We start from the raw sequence: 20,523 nt of genomic DNA, 5'->3' as shown, positions 1-20,523 counted from the left end.
CAAAACCCAAGAGAAAATATATAGAGAGAGAAACAGGTAGATGTGTTGAGAGAGAAAGTACAGGGTTTTCCAGACACGTTTAAATGCCAATTAAAATAAATTCCATTTGGTTTGCAGACTTTTGATATCGTACTGCGTAAGAATGGATCAGCACGATACGACGTAGAGCGACAGTGACAAAACACAAAGCGATCATTAACAACGAGCAGACTGAGCTGAATCAGTGATGCAAACACGCTGAGCAACGTTTCACTTTATGCAAATAGAGACCGAAGCTACAGGGTAGTAATACCTGAACAGGCTGAACAGTGGTGACTCAGTGGTTAAAGGACTAGACTAGTTATCAGAAGGTTGTCAGTTTAAGACCCACCACCACCAGGTTGCCCCTGAGCAAGGTCCTTAACCCTCAATTTCTCGAATTGTATTCAGTGCACTGATTGTAAGTACGGCTGTGCACACACTGTAAGAGTCCAGTGGTTTAATCCAGGCCTTTAAAGTAGACACGCGTTTGTGTACTTTTTGTTTTACCCTCAGTTTGGCATCTGGAATTCACAACAGTTAACTACGATTACAGCAGAAGTCTTTTCTACTAGCCCATACTAACCTATACCAAGGTATACTAAAAACACTAACCTATCATAAGCATATTCAACTTTACTAAACTTAGTAATATATACTAAGCACAATAACTTATTCAAGCAAACTAACTAAGCATACTAACCTATACTAAACTATATGAAGCATACTGACCTATACCCAGCATACTAACCTATACTAAGCACACTAACTTGTATTAAGCATACTAACCATTACTAAATATACTAATCTATACTAAGCATACTAACTTATACAAGCAAACTAACCTATACTAAGCATACTGACATATATTAAGCATACTAACCTATACTGAACACACTAACCTATCATAAGCATACTTACCTATAATATGCATACTAAACTTTACTAAGCACACTAATCTATACTAAACATACTAAACTATATGAAATAAACTGACCTATAGCCAGCATACTAACCTATAATAAGCACACTAACCCATACTAACCAAAACTAAGCATACCAACATATACTAACCAATACTAAACATACCAACTTATACTAACATATACTTAACATACTATCCCATATTGCGCATACTAACCTGTACTAAACATACTAACTTATACTATACATACTAACCCATACTGAGCATACTAACCTATAGTAACCTATACTAAGCATACCCATACTAGCCCATACTAAACTATACTAAGCATACTAAGATGAAGTAAGCAGCATTGCTGTTTGATATCGCAGTCTTTTCTGTCGCATTATTAACACACCCTAAACATTTTGGCAGAACAGAGGTTTAAACGGAATGAAACCCGACTAGAGAAATAAAGAGAGGGTGACAGCTGAAGAAAAAGTAAAAGAGAGAGAAACAGAGAGAGTGTTAGATCGAGAGACAAACAGAGAGCACTTACCTTCACTCCATCAGTTTTTTTGTTCAGTAAACTTTTGCATGCTGAAAGAAGAAAGAAGAAAAACATTTAGCACAAAACACCTATTAAAAATTCCTATAATTAAAGCCCAAGAGTAAAAACTTAGGAACGGCTGAAGATTTACTGACTTTCACTGATTTTCCCCTCCATCATCTCATATGAGAGAAGACTAGGGCTGCAACTAACAACTATAAAATATTTGCAGCATTTTAATTAAGCATAAAGCACAAAGCCCTTTTAAACAAATATAATGTGATAATATTTATTCATTCATTAATGTTTTACCACCACTTTATCCTGGTCAGGGTCATGGTGGGTCCAGGTTTTTGAGGAATCAGGACAGGACGCAAATCAGTTGCAAGGTTTTGGTCAAACCGGTGCCAAAATTCATCCAATGTGTTTTCTCTTCAAGTTTTCTGGCAAAACAACTCGTTAGCACTGTCGCTAACAGGCACGCATTCAGGCTTTGTCTTCACATGACAACAAATGAACTGTTGTTGTGCATTAACACACAAACATCTAGTACATCTGGGATTCGGTTTACACTCGCGTGACGAAGACGTTTCATCAGAGGTTCCATATTAAGTTGTGTTATCATGGTATAAACTCTAAATCAACTAATTGCTAATAAAATTGTTGGCAACTGCTCCTAAAATTGATTTTAATTGATTTTGTCAATTAGGTGTTGCAGCCCTATTACAGACTCTACATACTCTATATTGCCAAAAGTATTCACTCACCCATCCAAATCACTGAATTCAGGTTATTCAATCACTTCCATGGCCACAGGTGTATAAAACCGAGCAACCTCGGCATGCAGACTGCTTCTACACACATTAGTGAAAGAACGGGTCGCTCTCAGGAGCTCAGTCAATTCCAGCTTGGTACCGTGATGCCACCTGTGCAACAAGTCCAGTCGTGAAGTTTCCTCGCTACTGAATATTCCACAGTCGACTGTCAGTGGTATTATAACAAAGTGGAAGCGACTGGGAACGACAGCCATGTAAAATGACAGAGCGGGTCAGCGGTATACTGAGGAACATAGTGCACAGAGGTCACCAACTTAATGCAGAGTCGATCGATACAGACCTCCAAACTTCATGTGGCCTTCAGATGAGCTCACGAACAGCGTGTAGAGCTTCATGGAACGGGTTTCCATGGCCGAGCAGCTGCATCCAAGCCTTACATCACCAAGCGCAATGCAAAGCGTCGGATGAGTGGTGTAAAGCACGCCACCACTGGACTCTAGAGCAGTGCAGACGTTTTCTCTGGAGTGACGAATCACGCTTCTCTGTCTGGAATCACTCAAGTTCATATGCGTGTGAAGGCAGACAAGCGAATACTTTTGGCAATATAGTGTATAATACATGCTGACATTTTTCCTTTATTTTGTCTGCATGCCCCTAAAAACATACACAGACAGACAGACAGAAGGACGCAGACAACACTGAAACTTCGCAGACAGAGAATAAAGACACACATGGATAAAAGGTCTCCGCAAATACACAGAGACACAAACACACAGTAATGATACAATTAGGCTTCCCTAAAGTTTCCTTACCTTCCAAAGAGCAAAAAGTAGGAAGGATGGCAAGGGGAAAAAATGCTGATTAGACCGGACAGTAATTGTTTTTTTTGGGGGGAATGGGGGGTGTAAAATTGTCAGCACATCATTTTTCATGCTTGATGCATGCAGCGAGGTGGCTAATGCCTCGACATGCAGATCAGAATAACAAGCAGAAGTCTGAATTGCCTGCGGTAGGTACATGTCGCCTGGACTAACACCAGGTCCTAGTTTTATCATGCAGTAATCAGGCAGTGATCTGACCCAAAGCTTAAAACTAGTCCGATAGTCCGAGTGTAAGTTATTGTTAACGTAGCTGAACAGGCGAGACATTTTCTCTGCAATAAAAGTTCAAGTTAAAAAGACAAACAGTACATACTGAAACAGAGCAATGTGATCCAACACAGGAACACAAGTGCAAAGAATACAACACAACACACAAAGCCTGTTTAAACGTAAGCAGATGTAACCCAGCATCGTCTAACCTTGTCTGTATTGTATCCACCAAATATTTATTGGTATCAATGGTAATTATCTATAATTATTTTACAAGCATAACAACCACTACCATTTGTTTAAGCAATCACAGACAGTCACCCTGCAGTACCAACATGACCCAGCAGGAGCCCCCGCCCGACCACTAAATCAGACTTTCCACAGTACAGCCAAATTGGATGCTGTAAATGTCGATCCAGAAGAAATTTAAACAACCTTAAAAACTCACTTATAAAATCAGTGTGCAGTCGTTGGGAAAGTCAATAAGCTTTATGCAAAGCATTTAACTATATACTCTATATATTATACTCTAAATATACTCCATAATATATTCTATATATTTAAATGGGGTTTGAATGGGGCATTTTCTTACTTTTTTCTTACATTTCTTACATTTGCACTGTGATTCAAATTAAATTAATTTGATCATTTACTTCATAATTTATCTTATAACTGTAACTTATAATCTATACTAGCCTCGCAATGTTAACTGAAACCTCATCTCCATATGTACCACATGTACCATATGTACCCTCAGGTCCTGTTGGTTGTTGTGTGTTGTCCGAGTGTTGTTGTGGTTATACAGATACTTTTTTGTATAATGTGAATCTCTGTAGTGTGTACTATTACTTAGTTTTTTACTTTGATTTATGTAACTTGCTACTGAGGCCTTAATGTCCTTCAGGATTAATAAAGTATCCATCCATCCATCCATCCATCCATCTATCTTTCTTGAGTTTGTCTGCATGTTAACAGGTTGAAATTGTCGTCCAGTGTCATTTCATATATGCTACACAGGTCTGAGATAGAAATTAGATGTAAAAACTAGCAAAGTAGGAGAAGAAATTAATTGTTTTGTATTACAGCTCCCTAAACTGTTTATTTTTTTAAGTTTCATATCAGCTTATCCTTAAATTTATGTTTCTGTATTGAAATGTATGCTTTTATTTGACAATGCTTGAAATACCTGTTAATATCAGTAGTCCCACTAACTCAGTGAATTGTTTGGTTTTTGTTTTTGCATGGTGGGCGCTTGAGTGAAAAAATGCTAGCCCACCAGTGCTGATATTATAACTTGCAAGTTCAAATTTCAAGTTTGTCTGTACTGTACCCAGCAAACATTAAGTGGTATCATAAGTAATTAACCAATAATTTAAACCAGGGATTCCCAAACTTTTTGGGAGAAGTTATGGTCCGCCAGACCACACTAACAGTCACCCTGCAGTAACAACATGGCCCACCAGGGGCCCCTGCCTACAGCAACATAATTGGCTTGTATGAAGGGTTAGAGGAATTCCTCATAACTGCTGCAATTACTGCACAGACACGGGGGATAACTCAGATTAATGTGTGACTCTCTGTGCGCAATACGGGTCTTCATATGAACCCGCCTTGTGCAGGTGAAAAGAAGTGGTCAGCTACTGCACACATAATGGAGGGGGTGTGTGTTAATCACGGCTCTCCACAGACAAGAGCGGTGATCCGCAGCAATAGAGGAAGTGAAATACGATGGAGTAGGTAGATACGACTAGACTGGGAGGAAAATACAGTCAGTTGTTTTATAGCCTGCCTCTCAGTGAGTGCGTCCTGATGTAGAACTAACAGTGCAGCCACTGTTGGGTCCTTGAGCAAGACCCTTAACCCTGTCTGCTCCAGGGGCGCCGTACGATGGCTGACCCTGCGCTCTGATCTGACCCCCAGCTTCCAAACAAGCTGTGATATGCGAAGAAAGAATTTCATTGTACTGTACAACTGTATATGTATATATGACAAATAAAAGGATATCTTATATCTTATCTCTTATAGAAATGCCTGAATGCCGTGGAAAGCGGCCGTGAAATAGCTGCAAAAAGCTCATCGTGTGAAAGCAGCCTTAAAGCAACAGAACCCGACTGATGCAAGAGCTTAAGAACTAGTGAACGCTGCATCCATTTTTCATGCACCCGCTCGGTCCTGGACACATGCTGGACAGAACGAGGCGTCTGCTCAGGCTGACTAGCAAACATCAACACACTGAACCTCTCAGTAAAAGACTCGTCAGTACACGAGTAAAATAAAAATACATGCAGACAAACATTCTAGTAAACAAACACAGTTTTTCAACAAGCGCTTGAAACGTTTTCTAGCCGAGCTACACGACCAACTTGGTGTTCATATTTATTATGTTATTTTTTTCCCTTCCTAGAAGATTTCAGTTTGTTTTTTATTTAAATTGAATAAATTATAGGTCACATTACTTTGTTTCTACACTCACTGTCCATTTTATCAGCTCCACTTACCATATAGAAGCACTTCGTAGTTCTACAATTACTGACTGTAGTCTTTCACCCTGTTCTTTAATGGTCAGGACCCCCACAGGACCACCACAGAGCAGGTATTATTTAGGTGGTGGATGATCTCAGCACTGCACTGACACTGACATGGTGGTGGTGTGTTAGTGTGTGTTGTGCTGGTATGAGCGGATCAGACACAGCAGCGCTGCTGGAGTTTTTAAATACCGTGTCCACTCACTGTCCACTCTATCAGACACTCCTACCTAGTCGGTCCACCTTGTAGATGTAAAGTCAGAGACGATCGCTCATCTATTGCTGCTGTTTGAGTCGGTCATCTTCTAGACCTTCATCAGTGGTCACAGGACGCTGCCCACGGGACGCTGTTAGCTGGATATATTTTAGGTTGGTGGACTATTCTCAGTCCAGCAGTGACAGTGAGGTGTTTAAAAACTCCAGCAGCGCTGCTGTGTCTGATCCACTCATACCAGCACAACACACACTAACACACCACCACCATGTCAGTGTCACTGCTGTGCAAAACAAATCCTGTTATACTATTATATACTAATATTAACACTCATAAACCTGAATTGTATAATGCTGACAGGCTTTACTTCTACTACACATCTCATACTGAACCGCCTCCTGAATCAGCAGTAGCACGCTCGCCCATTTGTGTGTCCGGCGGTGAATGCGACGCGCTGGCGCGGACAGGCAATTCTCCCTCGTGCCATACATGCGGGCATAGCGAAGAGCAAGAGAGGGGACGGCACCCTCCTCACACATACCTTCCTGTGCCAGCGCAGCCGTGCTGGTGGTGGGGGCGGCGGGGCTTGTGTGCTGCCGACCCACTGATGAAGGAAAAAGGCATTTTGTTGGGAGGGGCAAGTGTGAGGCCACTGTTTCTTACTAATGACAAGGTTACCCATCGCCCACCCCCCACCACACACACAGCAACAGTAAAACATTTCATGACAGTCAGGGTGGGTTAGTTACTACAGCCAGGTTAGGATTACGATGATTTGGTCTTTTTAAAGAGAGTAAAGTTTACAAAAGTGTGTATGACAAAGACTTTCAGGGTAATTTAGAGCTCTGAAGCTATAAATCACTCACCAGAGAAGTTTCTAGACACCAGCATGGTGGTAAGAATGGCTCCCTGTAGAAACAACAAAGAAAGGTAATTTAATTACAGTCGTACCTTGTAACTCAACGTCACCTTCTGATGCATTTTTCCAGCGTCGTACCAACTTTTTAATGCCATCAGCAATAAATGTTTTTGCACCACTGCTTTCACAACAGCATCACATGAAAATCTTCATCCCCTTAAAGCTTCTTTGAGCGTCCAAAAAGGTGGGAATCAGATGGAGCTAAACACGACCGATTACTACTCCTCGCACCTTCACCGCTTATAACCAAAATATAAAAGTGCAGAAACTTTTCCCTTGTATATCCCTTGTATATTATATTTGTGTTATTTTCAGTGTACAAGTGTCAAAAACGACCCCTTTATTTTACATTAGCCTAAAATATATGCAGGCTGCTCCCGTTAGGGGTCGTGGGCGGATCATGATCCGCATTATTGATTTGGCACAGATTTTACGCCGTATGCCCTTCCTGACACAAAAAGAAAAGGCCAGAAAGGACCCGGACCACCCCACCTGGGGATTGGTGACAGTGCTACCCACTTAGCCACTGTGTCGCCCAGTATACTAAAATATATGCAGTATACGCATATATTCGCATTAACAGGTTTCCCAAACATCCTAATGGGAAAAAATACCTTGAAACTCAACTCCCAGAACCAACTGAGGTCTAGTTTCAAGGTACTGCTGTACCTTTAAAATTAAGAACACAAATTATACTATGATGTACATTCTGATTAAGGAAAATGTAGTAATAAATGTTTTTTTGATATAAAAGATGCGGCCGCTGATATTTAGGATTGATAAAAGTGCAGTACAAGTTCATTCTTGTTAGGGTGGAGAACTTTCAGCCACACCCTATTGCTAACAGCTACATATCAATCAAGCTGTAAACTCTGGCTTGTATTGAAGAACTTGGATTTTAACTGGTGCCATGTTAAAAGTAACCACGTTGTAGGTGCTGTTGTAGGAAAGGAAAATATCTAGAAACAACAACAGCTCAGTTCCAAAGCAAACATGAGAAACAAGGTTTGAGGAACATTTTCGGTCGCTTTTATCCAAAGCGACTTACAGTACGGTGACAGTATATTGTCTAAGCAATTAAAGGTTGAGGGCCTTGCTGAAGGACCCAACAGTGGCAACCTGGCAGTGAAGGGGCTTGAACCAGCGACCTTTCAATTACTAGTCCAGTACCTTAATCACTAGGCTACAGCTGCTACAGGAACAGAAGCACAAATCTTGACAAGCCTTCAGCTGCGATGGAATAAACCAGACTGCTAACTGTAAACAGTCATGTTATGAAATCTAGTGAACAGCTTTCAGCAAAGAGATGTTCTAGAGTTCAAAGGGAAACCAAGTCATTATTAATACCTATATAAGTATCCAAAAGTTAAAAAACACTATTTACTAAGCACAGATGAATGCTAGGTTAAGGTGTCCACATAGTTTTGGTGAAGTAGTGTATATTTGCATTAATTTTTGCATAATAAAAGGAACAGTGTTGGCTGTGATTTACTGTAATGTCGATGATTTGTGTAACACTGACAGTAACAGACCTTCAGTTTCCTTCTTGCATTGAATTTGCGCAGACATTCAACAGTCTCCTGGCGATGCATCATGGAAGCCACAGTTGATCGTTGCTGTATAAAAGAAAAAAACATATATTTATATAACAGTTTGTTTGGTTATTTGGTTATTCATGACAGGAACGGTAGTTACTCATTACACAAGATTCATCAGTTCATGTTTAATTTTGTATCTTCAATTCACCTCACTTGCACATCTTTGTACTGTGAGAGAAAACGCACACAGACACGGGGAGAACATGCAAACTCCACAGACCAATTCACCTGGGAATCGAACCTAGGACCTTCTTGCTGTGAGGCGACAGTGCTACCCACCAGCCGCCTCACATTTTCAGACAGATAGATGCTGCTAAATCAGTAAGTTTAATTATTACTTAATCAGTCGATTAGGGCAGCTTTACTGAATCTTAAGATCTACATTTAGTAGTAAAAAATTATACACATCGTTAAGAATACAATTAAAAACACAAACGTACAGATAACAGATTCAGTCTGGCTGAGATAATTAAAAGAAAAATAGTGCAATCATGGTCTTATTCAGCTATCAGTAGCTTCTCTAAGCTATTTGTTTAGCAGTGTTTAGAGAAATTACGCCAAAATCCATTTACTGCTGAGTGCGCGCTGCAGCATCAAAACTTTACAAGTTAAAGAGAAAAAAAATCTGATACAATTTATTGGAAAAAAAGTTTAATAACTAGGATAAACCCAATAAAAATTAAGAAGAATGCAAACATTATGTAAAAAAAAAAAGAACTAACAAAAAATGGAGGGTTTAGTATGGTCAGTTTTAGAAAATATGATTGTATTAGTGTAACATTAGTTGTACAATTCCTATTCAAAAAAGCTAAAAATTATTTTAAAAGTATTTATTATTACAGAGGCAGTGCAGGAATGTGATATTTCATGTTTTACCCTATCAGCATGATTGATTTTTCCTTTAAATAGAAGCTTGTTCCTAATTTAATGCCTACAAAACATTCCAAAAACAAAGTCAGACTGGGAGGTTTGTAAAATAAGCAGAAACATCTGCACTGATACTTTTCACGCATGATGCTACAATGATTTGGTTTGAAAGGATAAAGGAACAGTAAATAAGGGCTCAGTTGTTTACGATTACGGATGGGTAAAGGGTCGCAGGTCTCCGTAAAACAGTGCAGTCCAACAGTTTGAGAAGATTCTGTAACAGTCTATAATGAATTAATGATGAATCCAGAGAAATCTCTGTGTGTAAATGGCTAGGCTAAAAATCAACTATAATTATACTGATTGATATTGATCAAATCTGGCAGATGAGCGACCTGGGCTTTTCCACAGCAGCCTTAGAAAAAACAAAGTCCTGACAGTAACAGACTGTTCCTAAGAGTTACTGAACAAATAAGTGTGTATTTTATTTAATGTGCAAACTTACGCAAACCCAAGGGTGCTTGAGGGCCTGGTCAGCGGTGATCCTTTTAGCTGGGTTGATGGTCAGCATCTGGTTGATGAGGTTCTTGGCCTCTGGAGTAACAGTGTCCCACTCTGGAGAGGGAAACTAAGACAAAATAGAGCAGAACACCCGAATGATTATCAAGTCTTCGTTGGACATTACATGCAACATGCATCGGATTGATAAATTAGGGAACTCGGGATTGATTAGAATTTGACTCGACTCTCCCTCTCAGACAATTACACGTTAATAAGGGCGTAGTGTCTGCACCCATCACTCTTCCCTCGGTCGATAGGAACGGGCCCGTCTGTGACCCACCCACAGTCAGAGCGCAAGTCGCAAGCCAATTTAACTAGACTGATTGCCTAAATGCAACACTGCATCAAACTGTTTCACACCATCCTGAATTGATTTTAAATCCCAGTTCTACCGTCTACCGGTTAAACTCTACACCCACTGCGGTATATCCGAAACTCTACAGCCTCTACAGTCTTACTATCCACCGAGAAGTCTGCACACATCAATTACACTGGCTTCCAGTTACAGAACTTTTAAAGTCCTGCACAGCCTTGCTCCTGCTTATTCTCCATACTAATACTCCATACCTTATGCCCTATTGTGCCGTCTAAGGTCCTCTGATTCTGGCCTGTTAGTTGTTCCTTAATATAACTTTCCACTATGGGTCACAGGTCCATTAGAATTGCTGCCCTATTCTTTGGAATTCACCGCCCTCACCCAATCACGCCACTATGTATCTTTGCAGTTTAAAAGCTCGCCTAAATACCTGCATTTTCCCTAAATACTTCAGCTCCTGCTAATGGCTTTTGGTTTGTAAATGGTACTCTGTAAGTTCAAAGTATTATTACTACTACTATTAAATACTATGCAAATAGAAGAAAGTGACATTTATTACTAAAGCAGGGCGTCAGCATTTTAAACAGTAACCAAACCAAACGTCAGGCTTTACACACTGTGGTTACATTCATGACAAAACAGGTCATTACTGGTTACATAAAATTCATCAGTTCAAGTTTTTAATATCAAACACAGTCATGGACAATTTTGTATCTCCAGTTCACCTCACTTGCATTTTATTGGACTGTGGGAGGAAACCGAAGCTCTTGGAGGAAACCCACACAGACACGGGGAGAACATGCAAACTCCACACAGAAAGGACCCGGACCGCTTCACCTGGGTATCAAACTGAAGACCTTCTTGCTGTGAGGCGACAGTGCTACCCACCGAACCAATACATTTTAAACTTCTTTGAACTTTACTCTAGTTTGGATGTTGCCAGCAACTAAAACTGACATGTAAATGCTACCCACAGGCAAGAATAAGGGCTAAAATACTTACTCCTAAAGCCTAATACTCAATCTTTTTTTTTTTTTTAATTATCTATTTTTCCCACTTTTTCCCCCCCAATTTTTATCCCTATTCTAGTCGTGTCCAATTACCCTGATTGTGTCCTCTATACTGGTTCGACCCTTTGCCGCCGACTGAGGACGCCACTCAACTGACTTGCGCCCCCTCCGGCACGCAATCAGTACAGCCTGCATTTTACACCTGCACGAGCCGAGTTCATACACCGAGAGACACTGCGCACGGAGGGTCACACCCCCCTCAATGTTATTCCTCAGCCCTGTGCAGGCGCCGTCAGTCAACCAGCAGGGGCCGCAGTTGTACCAGTTATGAGGACCTATGCTCCGACTGTTCATACTGCCGCCCAACCCAGTCGGAAAGGTAGATACGATGTATCTAGAAACCCAACTCTGGTGCGCTAGCGTACTTTACCGCTGCGCCACCTGAGCGGCCTAATACTCAATCTTGAAATTCAAAGGATCATTCACATTTTACTAATCACCGCGCTGTACTATTTTTTTTCTCGATTTAAGGTTGAATGAAACAGCTCAGAATCTTCTGAAACAGTGAGAATTAGTTTTCCTTGTGTCGTGTCTGCTGCACTTTACTTCCCTCCACGTCTTATAAACAAGTTGTCTCATTAACAGAGATCTGAAGTGGTCAGGGGCAAACTGGGTCAAAGTTTAATCAGACTGAACTTTAAAAATGAGCATCACACACCAGAGCTGGGTTTTCGAAAACATCGTATCGAGTCTCAGCTCTGAAATCCAGCTCAACGATTGGCTGTTGTTCATAGGGTTAGGGGCAAGCCGGATCATGGGTCCTCATAACTGGTGCAATTACGACCCCTGCTGGCTGATTGATGGCGCCTGCACAGGGCTGAGGAATAATGCTGATCAGGGTGTGGCTCTGGTGAAAAATGCAGTCTGTACTGACTGTACGTGTCGGAGGGGGCGTGTGTCAGTTGAGAAGCATCCTCAGTCAGCGGTGGAGGGTTGAATCAGTGGAGGGTAACTGGACACGACTAGATTAGGGGAGAAAAATGAGGGGAAAAGGTTGGAAAATATAGGGAAAAAAAACGAGCATCAATGTGTCGTTCAGTGTATACAGTGTGTGTGGCAAGAAAGGCGGCAATGCATCATTCCACAGGAAACGTTAGCACAGGTTTTGCTGCATATTATGTGAACGCAGCCCAAGTCTTCAAATAATCGATCGGAGGAACTGGGTGAAGCTCCTGTCTGGTGAAAATAAAAACCTGCAGCCAAACCAATCAGTCACAGACAAAATTGAGCACCAGGGCTTTAAATATTTGTGGAGCCAGTCATGGCGTCTTTCCAAACTGCATCTAATGGAACAACATTGCGCAAATTAAAGCACTTGTTAGCAAAACGCTTTCATAAATTCACAGACCACCAAAACAGGAACGTCATGATTTCTATCTAGAGATCAGAGATGTTCACAAGTCACAAAATACGAGTCCGAGTCGAGTCACGAGTCTTTAGGCTAGAGTCCGAGTCGAGTCACGAGTCAATATAATAAACACAAAACATATATTGGAAATGTAGAATGTAGAAATAAACAAATAATCTGTAAGTTCAGATAAAAACAACAACAGATTAGCGATTGTATTTAGCCGTTTTACTTCGTGCCTTTACTTTCCTAGTTACCAGTTAAAAGCTTAAACTGACGTTTTGTTTTCATTGCAAATTACAGCACAGCGGCCAAAATCCCAAACACAGCAAAATATCATAACACTGCTTACCTTAGCTTCTGTTCTTCCAGATGCTATTAAATTTATAAGCGTGCGTCCCATTAGGAATATAATCCGTTATTTTGTAAATGTGCTTATAATTAAAAACCTCCAAACTTTTCCCGGTTGTGAAGTAAAACAGGAACTCGTTAGAAAGCCGATCGAGCGTTTCATTACCACGTCATCTGTGTGACGCTGCAAATAAAAGCATTTCTTACTAACAATTACAATCAGAAGCTCTGATTGGTTCAGAAAGCGGTTCTTACAATCATTAGCGCCAATTCTGTTGGAGCGTTTCATTCACATGATCTGTTCCTGTGAAGTGCACTACGTAGGGTATTCCACCATTTTAAGTAGGGAGCGACGCTTCATCACTACGCCGGAAGCTGGCTGGAACATTTACCCACCTCGTGCGTTGCGGGTTAAGACGGCCGGAGCGTTATTATTATCAGAGAGCAGAAAGTGACACGATCAGAATGATGTCAGATCATACATATATATATATAATTGTTACACGTAACTAATGTTGCTGACTTTTGTTGTCCACAAGTCATTTTTTGCGAGTCACGAGTCGAGTCCGAGTCATTTAAAACGAGTCTGAGTCAAGTCTGAAGTCGCTGTGTGTGTAGTAGAAGTAATAAAGCCAAGTTCACTCTCTTAACACTTGCCTAAGCTGCTCACATCACCCTCAAATGTCTTCAGAAGAACTTGTTCTTACTGTATTACTAATTATTAAAACCTACACCACATATACCCTGATTACTCACATCATAAGCTCCTGCCTTGATCTGCTGATACAGTTTGTGTTGGTCCTCATCCCAGAAGGGTGGGTAGCCCACCAGCAGGATGTACAGGATCACTCCTGGATACACGGACACACACACACACAATGAGTTATGCACTGCTAACTGTAGGCTGACCACTGGGCTACAGCAGTAAAGCAGCATAAACACAGAGGACATACCGCATGCCCAAATGTCCACTGGCTTGCCGTAGGGGTCCTTCCTCAAAACTTCGGGGGAGAGGTAGCCAGGGGTGCCTGCAAAACCTGCACAGGTAGAACAGAAAATCAGGGAAAGCACCAATGACAATAAAAAATAAACGTATTTGCGCTTCCTCCCTAATTCTCAACACAATTACATGATTACAAACCGTTATCATCAGTCAGTACTTGATCACGACCTGTTCTTAAACATTTCACGTAAGCTATGGCAAGCATAAGGCTGTTATTAATGCTCACATTGACTTATTAAAGAGGAGGCGAGAGAAAGAAGTGTAATTAATTTGCTAGTTGTTGTAGAGAGCGTGCACAAACGCACATGTGCTTACATTTACATTTTGGGCATTTAGCAGACGCTTTCATCCACAGTGACTTACAGTACTGTGACAGTATACTGTCTAAGCAATTAAGGGTTTGTTGGGCCCAACAGTGACAACCTGGCAGTGATAGGAACAAAACAAACAGCCTGCAGTTGAATAACGGCACATAATATTCACAAAAGTAAAATTCAAACGAGACTAAATGCCAAAAACGTGTTAAGATTAGGTAAAACACTCTACTGATTAAACTAATTAGTTTTCCGTCAGCTTATGTACAACACAAATCTACTCTTTATAAGATGGGCTCTGTTGGAGAACTAGCCTCTGGAGATCCACCACACAAACAGGGGGCTGAAAACGTACGGGCTGACACTTTGGAGGCTGAAGGAGGCTGTTTGAAATCCTAGACGCCCTTAATATGCTCCCTACTAAGGTATCTTAAAATTTCAACAGTATTTTGAGCGGAGAACGAGGGAGCATCCGATGCTTCCTTAGCGGTGAAGGCAATCCCAGCATTCACTGCGGCACAACTTTTCTCACAAAAAAAAAAGATAACAAATATGGCGGACGATGCGTAAAGAGTTATTTTCAAATGCAAATAAATTATCACCGGTTTTTAATTTCTATAAACGTGTACAAGTGTGTTTATTTGCAAGTTCGGGCTTGTCAGGGACAGTTTAACCGTTTTCGGTAGACGGAGGGAGACGTTAGTTGACACGCTAGCGCGTTGTGCCACCTCATCCCATTGGTTTAAATTGCCTTAACGCTAACTGTGTTAGCTTAGTAAGCAAAACCTGATGGAATCGCTGTCTAGGCATATATATAAACCACTATATAGCTGTTCGAATAACCTGACTTATAAGTCGATGGCTTATTAGAATCCTCTCTACTCATAGCTGCCTATGTAGACAGTAAGACAGCAAGGCAGCTCACTAGTCTCACATATGAATTATCCGTCTACTGGTGAGATATTGCCCTGGATGTCACGTGTCGGATGCCAATTAGTGAGTTGGCATTAAATGCTGCTGTGGGCAACTAATGATGGCTGTCCTACTTGTTTTATGAATTTTTGGACACTTTATCATACTAGTTATATAGATACGTATATTACTCTTTAACTTGTTAACTAACTTCATTTCTCCAGCAATATAATTTAAATTCTAGACATTACACACTAGCACGGCATGTCAAAACGTCAAACATGTATATTGCAGGTTGGAACATTTAAAAACGTCACACACGAGTGTGCGAGTGAGTATTTTAGTGATCTACAGTAATGAAATAATGACTTGAGCTGATTAGACTGGACTAGATACTTTAAATCATAGGCAATTCCTTACCAAACCAGGCCTGCTGATCCCCCTGCACCTCGATGGCCAGACCGAAATCAGCCAGCTTCACTGCAGCCCCCTTCATCTTACTGGCCAACAGTAAATTCTCCGGCTGAGAGAGCGAGCAAGAGAGAGCAAGAGCAAGAGAGAGAGAGAGACGGTGTATATACGATATGATAATAAGGTTACAGCACTAAGTAGGTTTCATTTTCTTTATAAGAAATTGGAGGCTGTAGATCAGTCCAGGCATTTCATCAACCTGGGAGCTGTGAGATTCATGTTTTTTCTTCTTTTTTTTTTACGCATATGCCCACCAGATCAGCCAGCACAGCTTCCAGTCTTCACAGCTGGGAGAGTTTGAAGGATTTTAATTTTAGCAGAAAAGATCATGACTCATTAACAGCAGATCTGTCAGATTAGAAATGCAAATTGCATTCGTTTCAGTTTCAGAATCAGCCAGCATCCCCGGCTGATGCACGAATGAACCCGGGTCTCCAGGACCATGATGCTTCGCCAACGTCCGACCCTCAGTTTAAAGCGTAAGAGTCGCTCGGTTCGAGGTTTTCCAGCCCTAACTCATCCCGTTTAACATGTTAATTAGCTGATGTGTTGAATCATCTAAAAATCTGCAATCTCTCCCGTTTTCTATTTCCAGTGTCTCACTGGGCCGGCGGTAATGAATTGAATTGGAGGAGAAATTATGAGTCTAGACTACCCCTTCCTGCACTGACTGACGTCACAGCTCCTGCTATAGCAACCGTCCCACCATTTGTCATTCTGCTTCTCTCTGCGTTTGGGTTTCATCCCCTCCGCATCTAACAGCTTCATTCAGATTCTGGACGATGACAGAGAGGCTAAAATGAGTCTGACCTAGAGATAAATAGTCGTGTCTGTTTTCTCCTGGTCCTCTTGGTGCTTTTGATTCTCTTACTTTGCCTGTGCAATCAGTTCTGTCCTCTCGGTGTCATAAACAACCAGAAACGTTCACATTTTAGTTTCCTAAATGTTCTATTTGATTCCTTCATGGGAATTCTACTACATTCATGTATAAAGACGTTAAATAAAGTGTCATGTGACCAGATAAATGCTGATTCTGTAATTATGAGCAAGCGTTTAACGTAGCGCGGCGGTGCACGTGATGTCACGCAGGTGCCGACCGAAGGGGTGCGAACAGGACCGGGGTCACAGAGCGATGACGCACGCTGCTTTGGGCAGGTTTCCATGACAACGGCGTGACTCACCTTGAGGTCCCTGTGCACAATGTCATGCTGGTGGATGTGGCTCACGCTCTCCAGGATCTGATTAATGCAGTGGCTGAGAGACAGACAGAGACACAAACACCCAGAAATGAGTTAAACTCTTCTTATTCTTATAAAGAAATAAAGAAGGAAAAAATAAAGAAATAAAAGAGACAGACAAACATGAATCATGGAAAAATGAAACTAATTGTTCTTATTCTCAAAAATAAACAAAAGAAAAAGAAAAGAAGGAAGGAAGGAAGATAGGAAGGAAGGAAGAAAGGAAGGAAGGAAGGAAGGAAGAAAGGAGGAAGATAGGAAGGAAGAAAGGAGGAAGATAGGAAGGAAGGAAGGAAGGAAGATAGGAAGATAGGAAGGAAGGAAGGAAGGAAGAAAGGAGGAAGATAGGAAGGAAGGAAGGAAGGAAGGAAGGAAGGAAGGAAGATAGGAAGGAAGGAAGGAAGGAAGAAAGGAGGAAGATAGGAAGGAAGAAAGGAGGAAGATAGGAAGGAAGGAAGGAAGGAAGGAAGATAGGAAGGAAGGAAGGAAGGAAGGAAGGAAGGAAGGAAGGAAGGAAGGAAGGAAGAAAGGAGGAAGATAGGAAGGAAGGAAGGAAGGAAGGAAGGAAGATAGGAAGGAAGGAAGGAAGATAGGAAGGAAGGAAGGAAGGAAGGAAGGAAGAAAGGAGGAAGATAGGAAGGAAGAAAGGAGGAAGATAGGAAGGAAGGAAGGAAGGAAGATAGGAAGGAAGGAAGGAAGGAAGGAAGGAAGAAAGGAGGAAGATAGGAAGGAAGGAAGGAAGGAAGGAAGGAAGGAAGGAAGAAAGGAGGAAGATAGGAAGGAAGGAAGGAGGGAAGGAAGGAAGGAAGGAAGGAAGGAAGGAAGGAAGGAAGGAAGATGGGAAAGAAGGAACTTAGGAAGGAAGGAAGGCAGGAAAGAAGGAAGATGGGAAAGAAGGAAGTTAGGAAGGAAGGAAGGCAGGAAGGAAGGAAGGAAGATGGGAAGGAAGGAAGGAAGGAAGGAAGGAAGGAAGGAAGGAAGGAAGGAAGGAAGGAAGGAAGGAAGGAAGGAAGGAAAATGGAAGGGAAGAAAGAAAGACAGGAGGAAAGGAGGGAAGGAAGATAAGAGTGAAGGAAGAAGGGAAGGAGGAAGGATGAAGATAGGAAAGAAGGAAGGAAAGAAGGAGGAAGATAGGAAAGAAGATAAAAAGGAAGATAGGAAAGAAGATAAAAAGGAAGATAGGAAAGAAGGAAGGAAGGAGGAAAGGAAGGATTGTTTGTTTATTTATTAGGATTTTAACGTCATGTTTTACACTTTGGTTACATCCATGACAGTAACGGTAGTTACTCATTACACAAGATTCATCAGTTCACAAGGTTATATACAGTCATGGACAATTTAGTATCTTCAATTCACCTCACGTGCATGTCTTTGGACTGTGGGAGGAAACCGGAGCACCCGGAGGAAACCCACGCGGACACGGGAAGAACATGCAAACTCCACACAGAAAGGACCTGGACCGCCCCACCTGGGGATTGAACCCAGGACCTTCTTGCTGTGAGGCGACAGTGCTACCCACTTAGCCACCGTGCCGCCCCAGATAGGAAGGAAGATAGGAGGGAAGGAGGGAGGGAAGGAAGTTTGTGAGAGCTCTGAGTTGGACTCACCTGGCATCAGCTTCACTGTAATACTCTCTAGCAACAATGTCCTCAAAAAGTTCTCCACCAGTGACCCTAGAGAAGAAACAAACACTACAGCTCAGTATCACAAAGCTAAAACTGTGCTTGAGTTTGTTAGGCTAAAGAGAGACCACACTGCGAAAACAGAGTACACCCCCCCCCACGTTCTGCTGATTTAACACCCCTGGACTTCTACCTGTGGGGAACCTTAAAGGGTGTGGTGTATCGTAGAACAGTGGTTTTCAACAGGGGGCTGCGAGTCACTAGGGGGCCACAGTGAGCCCAGATAAGGGGGGCCGATGTATTTAAGCAAAAAGAGTACAATTAATCATATGTAATGTGATGGGAAAACCAAAAGGCTATTAACATACAGCAGATCTCGTGGTGGAACGTAAAACTACCTATTGTTACCTATATAGGTCTTTAAAAAATTAACAAACATGATTGTTTTCAGCCGTGCCGGCCATTAAAACTAATGACACGTGGCTTGATCTATCTAAACTCTCTTCTCGTATGAACAGAATAAACGTTATCTTTAGCAGCAGGTAACCAAATCATTCACCAATGTTTCAAGGAGCTGTTGCAGTTCTGTGTAAAATATTTAGCAGGAGCCGCTGCGGTGGCGCAGCTGTAAAACACGCTAGCACACCAGAGCTGGGATGGCGTCTGCACAGAGTCGAGGAATAATGCTGATCAGGGTGTGGGCTCTCCGTACACAAAGCTGATCCGCATACGAACTCGCCTCGTGCAGGTGAAAAGATGCAGTCGGCTACTGCACACGTGTCGAAGGTATTTGAACACAATACACACAATACATTTTGTCATCCCTACTGAAAGTGTGAGAATGACAACACAGGACGTGTTAAAGAGGGTCCGAAAGAAGTGTTTTTAACACAGGAAGGCCCATGACAAGAGGTTGAGAACATGTCCACATGATCAAATCAAATAAAATAGAGAGAACTGTTGTCATGACTCAAGTTCTGCGTGACTAGATGTACACAAGATTTTACATGAAACTGTAAATTAAGGAGTGAAAGGGTTAAAATACTCACAGGTCAAAGACAAGGTAGTGAAAGCCTTCCTCTGATATACTGTCATGCAGTCGCACTGAAAATGAGAGAGCGTGAGAGTGTTAAAACAGCCAAGAATAACTGATATATATACAGTGTATCACAAAAGTGAGTACACCCATCACATTTCTGCAAATATTTCATTATATCTTTTCATGGGACAACACTATAGAACTAAAACTTGGATATAACTTAGAGTAGTCAGTGTACAGCTTGTATAGCAGTGTAGATTTACTGTCTTCTGAAAATAACTCAACACACAGCCATTAATGTCTAAATGGCTGGCAACATAAGTGAGTACACCCCACAGTGAACATGTCCAAATTGTGCCCAAAGTGTCAATATTTTGTGTGACCACCATTATTATCCAGCACTGCCTTAACCCTCCTGGGCATGGAATTCACCAGAGCTGCACAGGTTGCTACTGGAATCCTCTTCCACTCCTCCATGATGACATCACGGAGCTGGTGGATGTTAGACACCTTGAACTCCTCCACCTTCCACTTGAGGATGCGCCACAGGTGCTCAATTGGGTTTAGTCCATCACCTTTACCTTCAGCTTCCTCAGCAAGGCAGTTGTCATCTTGGAGGTTGTGTTTGGGGTCGTTATCCTGTTGGAAAACTGCCATGAGGCCCAGTTTTCTAAGGGAGGGGATCATGCTCTGTTTCAGAATGTCACAGTACATGTTGGAATTCATGTTTCCCTCAATGAACTGCAGCTCCCCAGTGCCAGCAACACTCATGCAGCCCAAGACCATGATGCTACCACCACCATGCTTGACTGTAGG

At 41.7% G+C, this 20,523-nt stretch overlaps 2 protein-coding genes across 10 annotated transcripts in view; both read right to left on the bottom strand.

Annotated features, from left to right (window-relative positions):
- The window catches only part of myoz1a (myozenin 1a), a 294,151-nt gene that overhangs the window by 49,842 nt on the left and 223,786 nt on the right, over positions 1 to 20,523 (bottom strand). The gene's annotated exons all lie outside the window — the stretch shown is intronic.
- camk2g2 (calcium/calmodulin-dependent protein kinase (CaM kinase) II gamma 2) overlaps positions 1 to 20,523 on the bottom strand; it is a 67,461-nt gene that overhangs the window by 16,487 nt on the left and 30,451 nt on the right. For 4 of the 9 annotated variants that reach the window (XM_062995532.1, XM_062995533.1, XM_062995534.1 and 1 more), the window contains exons 4-13: positions 19,718 to 19,772; positions 18,654 to 18,719; positions 16,990 to 17,062; positions 15,758 to 15,860; positions 13,865 to 14,145; positions 9,968 to 10,090; positions 8,530 to 8,613; positions 6,945 to 6,987; positions 6,620 to 6,682; positions 1,482 to 1,522 (exon numbers count right to left, since the gene is read on the bottom strand). In XM_062995532.1, the coding sequence (XP_062851602.1) occupies positions 1,482 to 1,522; positions 6,620 to 6,682; positions 6,945 to 6,987; positions 8,530 to 8,613; positions 9,968 to 10,090; positions 13,865 to 14,145; positions 15,758 to 15,860; positions 16,990 to 17,062; positions 18,654 to 18,719; positions 19,718 to 19,772 (932 nt within the window). The remainder of the gene's footprint in view (positions 1 to 1,481; positions 1,523 to 6,619; positions 6,683 to 6,944; positions 6,988 to 8,529; positions 8,614 to 9,967; positions 10,091 to 13,864; positions 14,146 to 15,757; positions 15,861 to 16,989; positions 17,063 to 18,653; positions 18,720 to 19,717; positions 19,773 to 20,523) is intronic. The other 5 variants (XM_062995539.1, XM_062995540.1, XM_062995541.1 and 2 more) reach the window with 2 other exon arrangements.

Source organism: Trichomycterus rosablanca, chromosome 5 (assembly GCF_030014385.1).
Source record: "Trichomycterus rosablanca isolate fTriRos1 chromosome 5, fTriRos1.hap1, whole genome shotgun sequence".
Lineage (NCBI taxonomy): Eukaryota > Metazoa > Chordata > Actinopteri > Siluriformes > Trichomycteridae > Trichomycterus > Trichomycterus rosablanca.
Note: the sequence above shows the minus strand (reverse complement) of the source record. Positions and strands in the feature narration are given on the sequence as shown.